Source organism: Phytophthora ramorum (genome assembly GCF_020800215.1).
Source record: "Phytophthora ramorum isolate Pr-102 chromosome Unknown Phyram_PR-102_s0003, whole genome shotgun sequence".
Taxonomy (NCBI): Eukaryota; Oomycota; class Peronosporomycetes; order Peronosporales; family Peronosporaceae; genus Phytophthora; species Phytophthora ramorum.
The window spans coordinates 268,819-281,492 of record NW_027150649.1 but is presented as its reverse complement, the minus strand read 5'-3'; the positions used below and the strand labels follow the sequence as shown (position 1 = coordinate 281,492).

The 12,674-nt window shown below is 55.3% G+C and overlaps 1 protein-coding gene across 1 annotated transcript; it reads left to right on the top strand.

The window, feature by feature from the left end:
* Window positions 1-475: 475 nt before the first annotated feature.
* On the top strand, window positions 476-11,479 carry KRP23_3225 (Myelin regulatory factor-like protein; the record flags this gene model as incomplete). The annotated part of the gene is made up of 5 exons (XM_067888046.1): window positions 476-1,031; window positions 1,119-5,126; window positions 5,207-5,788; window positions 5,870-11,391; window positions 11,450-11,479. 5 exons carry the CDS (start codon window positions 476-478, stop codon window positions 11,477-11,479), a joined length of 10,698 nt encoding a protein of 3,565 aa, XP_067747324.1.
* Window positions 11,480-12,674: the final 1,195 nt, after the last annotated feature.

Below are 12,674 nucleotides of genomic sequence, written 5' to 3'. Positions count from 1 at the left end.
TTTTTTGGCACACAAAAGTGTCCAACAAACATTTTTTTGGCACAAAAGTGTCCAACAAACATTTTTTTGGCAAAGCTTTCAATTTGACTTCTTGGAAGTCCCCCTTAGAAGTCGTTGTGGATTCGTTTTGAAAGGAAAGCGATCTTTTTTACGTTGAGCCTAAAGCTCATTTCATTCTTCGTTTTTACGACGAGGGAGACAAGCGAGCAGCGACCAGCGGACAAGCAAGCCATCGACCAGGACAGCAGAGGACCAAAAGGACAGCAGAGGACCAACCGAACAGCAGAAGGACCAACCGAGCAGCGAGCGATCACACAACACTGGACGAGTCCGGAAGGGCCTCCTCTTGTGGAGCGGAAAAGAGCTCTTTGTCGGGCGATTGATCTTTTGTTATTGTTGTTGTTTGTGCATTTTTCCCTTTTTTAAAAAAAAAAAAAACTAACAGTAAGAAACAGTAAGTGCATTTTAGTGAAACATGGCGAGAATGAACGTAGTAGGAGAACAAAAAAAGCGAGAGATACGACGAGCAAGCAAGTGGAGCGGCGCGACGCGTGCGGGGCTCGTCTTGGCGAGCCTCCTGGGTGTCTGGAGTCTTCGAGTGCTTCAGGTTTCGTCGGCGCCCACGGCCATCCGGACGTGGGTGCGCGACGAGGCGGACGCGACGACGGTCAACTGCTCGGCGCTGTCGCCGCCCCCGGACAGCACGTTCTGGGACGCGATGGACCGGTGCTACGACTGCGCCGCGGAGCCGTCGTGCGGCTTCTGCCGGTCGACGCTCACGTGCGTCGCCGGCAACCTCCAGGGGCCGTACGACCGCTTCCAGGTCTGGTGCAGTGATTGGATCCCGGCAGCGGAGGCCTGCCCTGTGAACCCGCAGTGCGACACCATCATCGACTGCGGCAGCTGCGCCACGTCGGACGAGTGCGTCTGGTGCGCGTCCGATGCATCGTGCATGGCGGTGGAGGAGGGCTACGGATCGGGTTGCAAGGCGCTGGTGAGCGAGGCGCCATGCCCAGCAGTGATTGTTCCAGGTACGTGAAGTGGTGTGCGGCGGGGTTGTGAAAGGGGGAGCAGATGTGGCTAATGCAGGTTCTTTACTACTGCTTCGTGACAAGCAGAAACGATCATTGTTGGGGATGTGATCATCCACCAGGAGCCGCCGAATGTGCGCAGGGGGGTCGTCGTCACGGGGGTTACCAAGCACTCGACGAACTACTCCCTTGTCGTGAACCAATCGGTTGTCGCCGTGCAATCAGGCGGCGCTATCCAGCTGCGCGGTGGCGATGACAACAGGTTCAATATGGCTGGCGGCGCGGTGGACATTACTGCTGGTGATGGACTGCATCAAAACCGTGGACGTGGCGGTGATGTCAGAATCTTCGCGGGTGACGGCCTTGGCGTTCAAAACTTTGATAATTCAGTCACGGGTGGCTCTGTGAAGCTATCGGGCGGAATGTCTAAGGTCGGGACCGGAGGCGATATCAATATAGCTGGCGGTGAAGGCGCGAGCACCGGCGGATCGATCAATCTCGTTTCCGGCACCAGCTCCACCTCATCAAGCGGCCATATCACGATCAGGACTTCTGGAGTCACCAGTAAAGGCGAGTCCGGGCGAGTTATCTTGGAGACTGGTGCAGCATTGAAGGGGGGATCGGGTACTATGGAGTTTCGGACGGGCACCTCTTCCTCTGACGAAGCAGGGTCAATTGTGCTGTCCAGCGGATCATCTGACAGCGGCCAGGGAGGCAGTGTGATGCTACGCGGTGGTTCATCTGGTGGAAGCGAAATCGGTGGGTCAGTGCGGGTCGAAACTGGTGCGTCTGCCACCAAAGCTTCCGGTGAAGTGGTTATCGTAACCGGGAACTCTGGGGTGAACGGGTCCAGTGGTGCTGTCGTTATTGGGACAGGCAACTCGTCCTCTCGATCAACTGGTCCGTTGCTCCTGTTTACTGGTAACGCAAACGAATCGAGCACCGGTTCTATTTCTTTGAAAGTTGGTGTCGGAAACTCTGAGAAAGGGGGAGAGGTCGTTGCTACGGCGGGTTCTACAACCAAATCAGGGGGTACAGGAGGCGCAATTAAAATCATTGGAGGGGATGGAGCAAACACGGAGAACGCGGTCGGGGGTACAACTACCATCAGCGGTGGTGCTTCAATGGGAATGTTGAACACGTCCGTCGGTGGTCACGTGATCGTTGTAGGCGGAAATGCTACCGGCGGGGCTGGCGGGTCCGTTACGCTTCTCAGTGGTCTTAGCCTAAACGGATCCAGTGGGAGTATGGTCATTAAGACTGCTGCTGGAGTCCACGGCGGGAGTGGTGTCGTTCATCTCTCCACAGGAGACTCCACACCAGACTCTGGGGGAGTCGAGATCTCGAGCGGTGCTTCCACGGAGGGTAACAGCGGCAACATCCAGTTAAATGGAGGTAAAGCAGTCGTTGGCAATGGTGGTGGAATCATTCTTGCTGGCGGGCCAACAGAAAGCGGCGTTGGTGGGATAGTCCGTCTGTCGTCTGGAGTAAGTGCTTCAGGGGTAAGTGGACGCGTCGACATCACAACAGCAGCAAGTGCGCTCGGAAAAGGCACAGGAACCGTGAGCGTTACTAGTGGTTCAGCAGGACGAGGTCAATCCGGCAGTGTCTCCATCGGAAGCGGATACACTACTCGTAGTCCTGCAGGAAATGTGCAAGTTCAAGCGGGGTCTTCATCAGAAAGCACACCTGGAAGCGTCAGTATTGGCAGTGGCAACACGGCTGCTGACAGCGGTACGGGTGGAGCTATCGAGCTGACTGGAGGATCTGGTGTGTCTTCTAATGGTGGTGTTGGTGGCGAAGTTCGTATTGCTGGAGGTAGTGGCCTTGGGCTTCACTCCCAAGCTGAAGGAGATGGTGGCCGAGTTAAGCTTGTCGGAGGTCATTCTATCGATGGAAGCGGCGGCGAGCTTACGCTACAAGGTGGGGGCAGCACCTCATCAGTGGGGGGTGCTGTTAATCTTCTTAGCGGCGAATCGAGCCTCAGCTCATCTGGTGTTATCACCTTGGCGTCGGGTAGCGCATCTGCATTTGGTGACTCTGGAAGTTTCATCGTTCACACTGGCAACACTCTCTTAGGAAGAGCTGGCTCTGTTACCCTCGGAACCGGAATGTCCGAAGGGTACGCGGGAGAGTTTTCACTCTTGGTGGGATCTAATGGTATTGGTGACGGTGGCGACATTACTGTCGAGTCGGGCACTTCGAGACATGCTGCCACGACAGGTGGAGCCCTGTTCTTAAAAGGAGGCTCCGGTTCCAGCGATAACTCTGGAGACGGAGGCGACGGCGGCCGCGTTGTCCTAGCTGGCGGTTCGTCACTCGGATCCTCTGCTCAAGATACTGGTGGGGCGGTCTTTATTCAGGGCGGTGGGGCGCAAAGTGGTGTTGGTGGCAACATCAAAGTTGTTTCCGGGGGAAGCGTGGGTTCCTGGAGCGGTGCCATTGAGATTGCATCAGCTCAAGCTGCGAGTGGGGGCATGAGCGGCGCCATGTCACTTGCTACTGGAAATAGCCCCGACGGTACTGCTGGGATTCTGAAACTTTCAACTGGTACTGCATCGAGGGGTAACAGTGGCTCAATCCAGGTCCTTGTTGGAGCTGGCGATGCGACTGACGGCGGGGACGTCCAAATCGGCGCAGGAGAGTCGTCAGGTATGGGGCGCATTGGAGGCAAGGTGATACTGACTGGTGGCACTGGTTCCGGTACAAATGCTGTGGATGGTGGCGACGGCGGGGCAATTGGCATTGCCGGCGGAGAAGCACGTGGTTCAAACTCACTTGATAACGGTGGCAGTGTTAGCGTTAGCGGAGGACGAGGATCCTATGGATACGGAGGTGATGTGTCCATGACGTCTGGTGAAGGCGTTGCCAGTTCCAGTGGGGCCGTGGTAATCTCCACGCCAAATGCAGGTTCCCGGGGCGTAAGTGGCATGGTTACTTTGGGCACTGGAACATCCACGTATGGAAACTCTGGCCCAATAACCCTTACTACCGGAGCCGCTAAAAGCGGGAAAGGAGGTCAGGTTCAAGTTCTTGTTGGCGGCGGTGACTTTGGTGAAGGAGGCATGATTTCTATGGAAGCAGGCAGTACTACCGACTCTCGCACGGGAGGAGTTGTAACGATTGTCTCTGGGGCAAGTCAGGCAACCTCAAGTGGTGACATCACCGTGAATACTGCTAATGCTGGCGGAGCTGGAGGAAGTGGAGGCGTAAAACTCCAAACAGGAACAGCTACTGCAACAGATTCTGGAGCACTTGTATTGTCGTCTGGTGCTGCAACGCTTGGCCACGGAGGGGATGTTATAGTTACGGTTGGCACCGGAACGAAAACGGATGGCGGGCAGGTCCAATTGACTGCTGGTGCAACTACTGATGCTGGCAGAACGGGAGGAACTGTAGCCATTCAAGCCGGCGAAGGACTTAGTTCAGCTTATACCAACGGAGGTAACGGTGGTGTCGTGAAGGTGACTGGTGGTGCGTCGCAAGGTGGAAGTGCCTCAATCAATACCGGGGGAGGTGTGTTTGTTGAAGGTGGCTGGGCAAACAAAGGACGCGGCGGCAGCATTCGTGCTGAAACTGGAGTTGGTGCAGCCACATCCAGCGGCGCGATGGCTCTGATGACTGCAGCATCCGGAACAAAGGGTACGAGTGGGTCTTTTGCAATCAACACGGGTGACACTACAGCCGGCGACAGTGGTGAAGTCTCCGTGTACAGTGGTCAGGCTCTTAAGGGCAAAGGTGGCTTTATTTCGCTTTCTGTCGGAAACAATACCGAGAACCCTGGGGGAGATGTGACTGTTAGCGCTGGACTTGCACTCCAGAAGTTTACCGGGGGATCTATCACTCTTACCACTGGTGGTTCTCTGCGATCCACTTCGGGCGATTTTCTGCTTCAAACACCGAGCAGTGGCTCCGATGGTGGATCGGGCTCATTGACATTGACTACCGGTAAAAGTCAGACGACAGACAGCGGCTCTGTGACCTTTGTCACTGGTTATGCGAAAAAAGGCCACGGTGGCAATGTCATAACATCTGTTGGGGTTGGAGAAACTGGAAATGGTGGTGACGTGAATTTGACTGCTGGAGATACTTCGGGTAAGGCTTTTGATTGCGAGGTTCATCTTTGATACATGGCTGTTATTCACTTTGTTGGCTATGCGTTTTTATTCTCTCAGCGGCTGCTCAAGTTGGAGGTATGATTTCGCTCCAAGCAGGTTCTGGCACAAACCCCAATCCAAGCAATGGTGGCGATGGTGGCGCTGTACAAGTTCGCGCAGGCCAAGCCATGGGTGGGAAATCCGACACTGACATCGGAGGAATGGTTCATGTTGAAGGAGGGACAAGCCGAACCTCAACGGGTGGAAGGATTGAGCTCTTTTCTGGTACAGGTACAGCTTCCAGCAGCGGAGATATGACGCTCATGACTGTCGATTCTGGCAGGAAAGGAGTATCCGGAACGCTTCAGGTTCAAACCGGAAACGCAACTACAGGCCCAAGCGGATCACTTTTCGTAGTTACCGGAAACGCCAGACCCGGCCCGGCAGGAGATGTAATCGTCAGTGTTGGATCAGGCTGGACAGGGAGCGGCGGCCGCGTTGCCGTGTCTGCCGGCGAAATGGCAGATATAGGATCAATTGGCGGTGAAGTCGCCGTTAAGGGTGGATCTGGCAGCAACCGCAATGCTGCCAACGGTGGAAAAGGAGGTCCTGTCAACGTTGTTGGTGGCTACGCTGGAGGCCAAAATGGCGGTGCTGTCGGTAAGCTCAGCCTTAATGCATTTTACTGAATGCTGTGTCTATATAACATTTATCTAACGTTATAATTCCTTTCGTACACAGGGGGGGCAGTTACAGTTCAAGGCGGTCAGGCTCACAAAGGCTCCGGTGGCGCTGTTAGTATTGTTAGTGGTGTCCCAGAGTTCTTCTCAAGTGGAGATATCGAAATTCGCACGTCGGATTCTGGGTACTACGGTGTCAGTGGAGGAATCAAGGCCCGAACCGGCAAAAGCCAACAAGGTGACTCTGGCAGCTACAGCCTCCAAACAGGCGACTCCGACAGGGGCAGCAGTGGCAGTGTCGACGTCTCTCTTGGTAACAGCCTTGCGAAGGCTGGTGGAGACTTGAAGCTGAAGGCTGGGTCAACCTCTGGAGTGGGGCAACCTGGCGGAAATGTTGCCGTCTCTTCTGGCTATAGCACGAAAGGTGACAGTGGTAGCATCAATGTAAACACTGAAAATTCTGGGACAGCTGGAGCTAGTGGGTCTGTTGCAGTGTCCTCGGGCACAGCAGTAAAAGGCGACTCGGGAATGATCTCGCTGACAACTGGCAGCTCGACGGGAGGCCATGGCGGTAACGTCCAGGTCTCTGTTGGCATGGGTCGCACTGGAAACGGAGGTGACATTACCGCACGAGCTGGGGATACAATGGCCTCGGCATCGGTTGGTGGGAAGATTGCGCTTATTGCAGGAAGTGGTACAAGTGTTGATCAAAAAGATGGTGGCGATGGAGGTGATGTTTTTGTGTCGGGTGGAGAGGCCAGCGGTAGGGGTTCCAGTACTGATGTCGGCGGATCTATTCGCCTAGTTAGCGGTAACGCCAATGCTGCAACGGGCGGATCTGTTACCATTTTAACGGGGAATTCAACTTTCTCCTCAAGTGGCGACGTGAAGATCTCCTCTGGTGACTCCACTCGTTCTTCTGGAAGCATCAGCGTTGGTACTGGTGCTACCGCCAACGAGGCCAGTGGATCCGTTTCCTTGCGTTCTGGCTCAGCCACGAAAGGAACGAGCGGGGACATTTCTGTACAAGGTGGGTCTAGCCTTCTAGGTGCGTCGAATGTGCTTGTTCAGGCAGGAAGCACCTCTGCCACGAAGGGAGGATCGATTACCCTTGTTTCAGGCGTCTCTCTCCCTGGATCCAGTGGTGACATTGATATCAGATCCGATCGCAGTGGCAGTAACAGCGGAAGTGGCACCATCGGCTTGCGCACGGGTACCTCTCGTGGCGCGTCATCCGGAAGTGTGACTCTTAGCTCCGGTGCCTCAGATAATGGGGCTGGTGGAAACATCGAGCTTTCTGTGGGCTCAGGCATTGGACGACAAGGAGGCAACGTGGCTGTTACTGCTGGAGCAACAACTCACGCTGATGGCGGTGGCAAAGTTGCGATTCAGTCTGGTAAAAGCTCTACGACATCCAGCGGAAGCGTAATTATTGTGACAGCTGGTGCAGGGAAAGCTGGGTACTCTGGTTCCATGGCGATTCAAACAGGAGACTCGACCGACATGCCTGGCTCCGGAAATGTTTCTGTTATCACTGGAGACGCGGCCAATGGTGGTGGTGGCAATGTCACGGTCGCAGTCGGTCTTGGGTCTGTTGGCGATGGCGGTGCTATCCTACTAGCCGGAGGAGACTCTACGGCTGCTCACGCCCTAGGAGGCCGTGTCCGTCTTGTTGGCGGTCGGGGCCGCTCAACGGATGACAAGGATGGAGGAAACGGTGGTAACGTGGAAATCGTAGCCGGGTCCTCTGATGGGACGAACAATGACCGCGACGAAGGAGGCGAAATTGCTATATCTGGAGGAACTGCTGCAGTATCTACTGGTGGAGCCATCTCGATCTCTTCTGGAGACTCGGTGAGCACATCAAGTGGTGATGTCTCCGTCACCACGGCCGATGCATCCAGTTCAAGCGGCACGATTGAGCTCCACACTGGCGATTCCAGTCTAGGTGGATCTGGCATTGTTGACATCCACACGGGTGATGCATCAAGTGGTAGAGCAGGCTCCATCAATATTGCGGTCGGCACGGGATCTGGGAGCGCAGGCGGCGACGTCTCCGTTTCAGCTGGGTCGACCGTTGCTTCGAAGACTAGAGGCGGTAGCGTTGCTATCGTGACAGGGTACAATTGGGCGACCTCGAGCGGCCATTTATCGTTGGAGACGCCAGATTCTGCACGCGATGACGGCTCTTCTGGGCAGATCACTGTTAAAACCGGTGATTCGGCTAGCAGCTCTGTCGGATCAATCGTTCTGAGCACTGGTCTTGGAGCAGTTTCGGATGGCGGAGGCGTTCAGATTGCTGCTGGAAAGGCAAGTGCTGGAAACGGCCAAACCGTCAGCGTTGCGGGCGGAGACGCACTTCAGCTTAAAGATGCCATTGGCGGCAGTGTCACACTTTCCGGTGGTATCGGAGTTGGAGACGATGAAGCCGGTGGTGGACGCGGCGGTTCTGTTGAGCTTGTGGGTGGTAAAAGCTATGGGGGCTCTTCAGGGGCTGACGTCGGTGGAATCGTTGCCCTCAGAGGTGGCGATGCTGTTGTTGCATCAGGTGGAGCGGTGAACATCATCAGCGGCGGAAACGCTATTTCTTCAAGTGGAGATGTCACACTTCGAACTCAAACTGCCTCTGTTGCTGGAAGCAGTGGATTAATTGAGGTCGTGTCCGGGCAAGCTGAAGGAAGTTCAGGCTCTATTTCTGTGGCTTCGGGCGTATCTCCACTCGGCACAACTGGGAATCTTACCGTTGGCTCTGGTGATACAACCACCGGAGTGTCCGGGTCGATCATTCTCTCCACAGGAACCACTGATTCTGGGGTCCCTGGGTCAATTGCTGTCACCACGGGGAGTAGCAGTTCTAGTGTGGGAGGTAATTTCGCAGTCAATCTTGGATTGAACAGCGGAAACATCTCTTTGACCGCTGGCCAGTCTTCTTCTGGAACTGGGGGGTCAACGCGTCTTGGCACAGGAGTTGGTACCACATCGTCGGGGTCTGTTTTAGTCTCAACGGCCACAGCTACTGGCACCGATTCTACAGGAGATGTCGAGATATCTACCGGAAATACACTTGAAGGTGCTGCAGGCCGCGTGAAAATTGCAACTGGAAGCTCAGGGGTTGATGGGGGCAGCATTTTGATTGCTGCTGGAACATCCTCTGACACGAAGGGCTCGTTGCTGTCTTTGTCTGCTGGAGGAACAACCGGCGCGGGTGGTGATGGTGGGGATTTAACGCTTACTGCTGGTCAGGCTGAAACGGACATGGGGGGTAACATCGCTGTCCATGCTGGTGCTGGCACAACTGGTGGCGGTGGCATGATATCCCTTCGCTCTGGTGCTGGGACGGGACAAAATGGAGGAGATGTCTCGCTCTTATCTGGCGCAAGTGGAAGTGCTGACAGCGGCGGGATATTGATTCAGTCTGCAGACAGCACTGCGAATAGCGGGCTCGTTGCGATTGGATCAGGTTCTACTCAAGGTGCTTCGTCTAGCCCTGTTCGTCTTTACACCGGGTCTGCAACGAGTGGAAATGCAGGCTTGATTGATATCCAGGCAGGCAATGGTCTTGTAGATGGTAGTGGCGCAGTTCAATTGACAAGCGGTAGCAATCCTTCTGCAGAAGGTGGCTCGGTTGTTGTGTCTTCAGGTTCTGGAAAGACTAGCGGTGATATCACCGTTCAGTCCGGAAAAGCAGAGGCAGGTGGCAATAGTGGTGTGGTGCTCATTGGGACCGCTGACAATACTGATGGGTCGTCTGGGGCTGTGACGATCTCGTCTGGAAGCTCTACTAACAAGCGTAGCGGAAACGTTGATTTAAGTGCTGGATCGGGGTTCACCGAAGGAGGCACAGTGTCGATTGCTGGATCTTCTAGCCCACAGGTCGCAGGTGGTAATGTAGCGATTAAAAGTGGGTCGTCTACTGCTTCTCTGGAAACCGGCGGCTCAGTGCAGATCTTCACTGGACTGGGTGCTGGCAGCGGCAGCTTGACTGCAGTCACTGCCAGCTCGTCCTCAAGCGGTGGGGTTGTTATTGGTAGCGGGGATGCAGGAGCAGGAGTTAGTGGGGATGCCACTCTTCAAACCGGCTCTAGCTCTCGTAGCTCCACTGGGTCAGTTCATGTGTTAACTGGCAGAAGCGCTTTGAATGGAGGTAATATTACACTTGCCTCCGGCAAAGGCTCTGACCGGGGTGGAGACATTGATATTGTAAGTGGCACTGCATCATCAGCGACGGGAACCGGAGGACATCTGACGCTGAAGTCTGGTGGCGGGGATGTGGTGGTGTCAGGAACAAACGCTACTGCTGCCCACATGAGTGTATCAGGTGATGGGTCGATCAGCTTGAAGTCGGATACTGCTTCACAAATGGAAATTCGAGGTGGTAACAATCTGAACATCAGCGTCCAAAGTGGCGAACTTACGGTGTCCCACGGGGAAACCCAAGTACCTGGAGGAGTAATCTGGCGTTTGCAACCGAATAAAATGATCAGCCACGTTCCAGCTCAAATCACCGAGGTCACGTACCCGTCCGATCGGCGAATCAAGACAGATATCGAAGATGTCGACGAAGATGACATTCTTCAGCGCATTCAAACTCTTGAAGTAAAAAAGTATCGCTATTCGGAGATGTGGCGAGAGATACGCGGAATCCCTGATGTCACTGTTCGTGGTGTTATCGCTCAGCAAGTGGGGGAAACGTTCCCGGAATACGTGACCATATCAACGCTTACGCTCCCGGAGAAAAACTTCAGCCTGGAGCAATTTCACGAGGTGAACAAGCAGCAAATCACGATGGATTTGATCGCAGCTATTCACGCGCAACACAAGCGCTTCAAGGTTGGCCCCAACAGTGAAGCTCAGAGCGGGCGTATTGATGTTGCTACAGCAGACGGGGGATCCTACGTTAATGCTTCTCCAAGTGGAAGTAGTGGCGATATCGCGATCGAGACGGGATCATCAAGCTACAGCAAAAGTGGCGACGTCTTCGTTTCCAGTGGTGGGGCTCAAGCCGACTCCGGTGCAATCAACATTCAAGCTGGAGATAGCATGGCTGGTGGTGGTGGCTCTTTAGTGCTTGAAGCAGGGTCTTCTCAAGGAAGTGGAACCAAGGCAGGTAGCGTGGTCATCGCTAGCGGCGAAAATCACGAGAATCCAGGAGATGTCACTTTGGAGACTCCAGATTCTCGTGGAAGTCGAAGCAGTGGGGGTATTTCTGTGACCACGGGCTGGTCTGCATTTGGAGAAAGCGGGTCCATTGCAATTAGCACAGGAGACTCGTTCGCGGGTGCTAAAGGCGTTGTTGGCGTGACATCATCGTCAACTCGCGTTTCTGGCGAGTTTTTGGTAAATGCTGAAAAGGACTATACGTCTGAATTAGCTGGTGATGTGCAGTTGCATAGTGCAGCGAGTGGAACTCGGTCCGGGGATGTGAAGCTTTCCACAACACCAGTAGAAAGTGTAACTGAAGCTGGTTCGCTGACTTTCGAGACTGGTACTGGTCTTAAAAAAGGTGGAAATATTGTTATTCGGTCCGGATACACTTCAGAAAAAGACACCAGCTCTTCTATGGCTCTAGGCGAGTCAGGAAATGTACTTGTACAAGGCGGAAACTCTGCTACTCTCGGGGGTAACGTTACTATTGCTTCAGGGCTCGGCCGACTTAAGCCAGGCAGCATAAAGATTTTATCACCGAGAGCAGCACAAGAATCCGGCGGAACAATTGCGATTCAAACCCAGCACTCAGATACCAGCCCATCTGGTAATATCCAAATTGAAACTGGGAAAACCGGATCGGAACCATCAGGCTCACTACTACTACAATCCGGTGCTACCTCAGCAGCATCAGCAGGATCCATTCGAATTCTATCTGGAGATACCATCACCAACCAGGCCGGTTCCGTGGACGTGCGTGGCGGTTCTTCTACGTCGAGCGGGTCTGCTGGCGGTGTTCGCGTGTCTGGCGGTTCGTCTAGTAGTGGTGCAGGCGGCGATGTGACTGTTGCCAGCGGCGACTCCGGTAGCAGCAGTGGCAGTGTGGCTGGCAGCGGTGTGTTTGTCCGTAGCGGTTCTGGCGGCAGCCTGAGCCTGGTGCAGGGCGATAGCACGCATGTGGGCAACGACGTGGAGTTGCGTGGCGGCAGAGTGGACAGCTCGTCTGCGGCGCAGAAGGTGAATATCGCTGGTTCTGCGAACTTGCAGGGAGCGGGAGGCGACGTGTCGATCGATGGCGGGTCGTCTGCTGCGAGCGTGGGCGGATCGGTGTTGCTGACGAGCGGCGGTGGTGCCGTGAGCAGTGGCGGCGTGACTGTGTCTACGAGCGTTGTGTCCGGTGGTTCGAGCGGCGACATCGATGTGCGCACTAGCGCGAGCAGTGTGTCCAGCGGCTCCGTTCGTATTGGTAGCGGGTCCGGTGACGTTAGTGCCGGGTCCATCGCGTTGTCGGGCGGTGCTTCCTCGAGTGGAGAGGGCGGCGTTGTGTCCGTGCTGGGCGGCACCTCTTCGTTGACGGGCGGCAGCGTGACGATCGTGAGTGGCGACGGTTTGTCGACGGAGAGCGGGTCGGTGACGCTGGCCTCTCACGGCAGCGCGAGCACGACTGTGAGTGGCGCGGTGTCGCTGTCGAGCGGGTCGGTGGGAACTGGTTCGTCTGGCGCTGTTTCGATCACGTCTGGCGCATCGCCTGCGCAGTCGAGCGGGCCAGTGAGCGTTATTGGCGGCGATGCTGCAGGTGCCGGCGGGTTCGTGAGCGTGTCTGGTGGCAGCAGCTCGGGTGACGTGGGCGGGTCCGTGGCTTTGGCCGGTGGAGCTGGTGCGACGGGAGGTGACGTGGCGGTGTCTGGCGGCGCGAGTGCGTCGGGCAGTGGTGCGTTGCT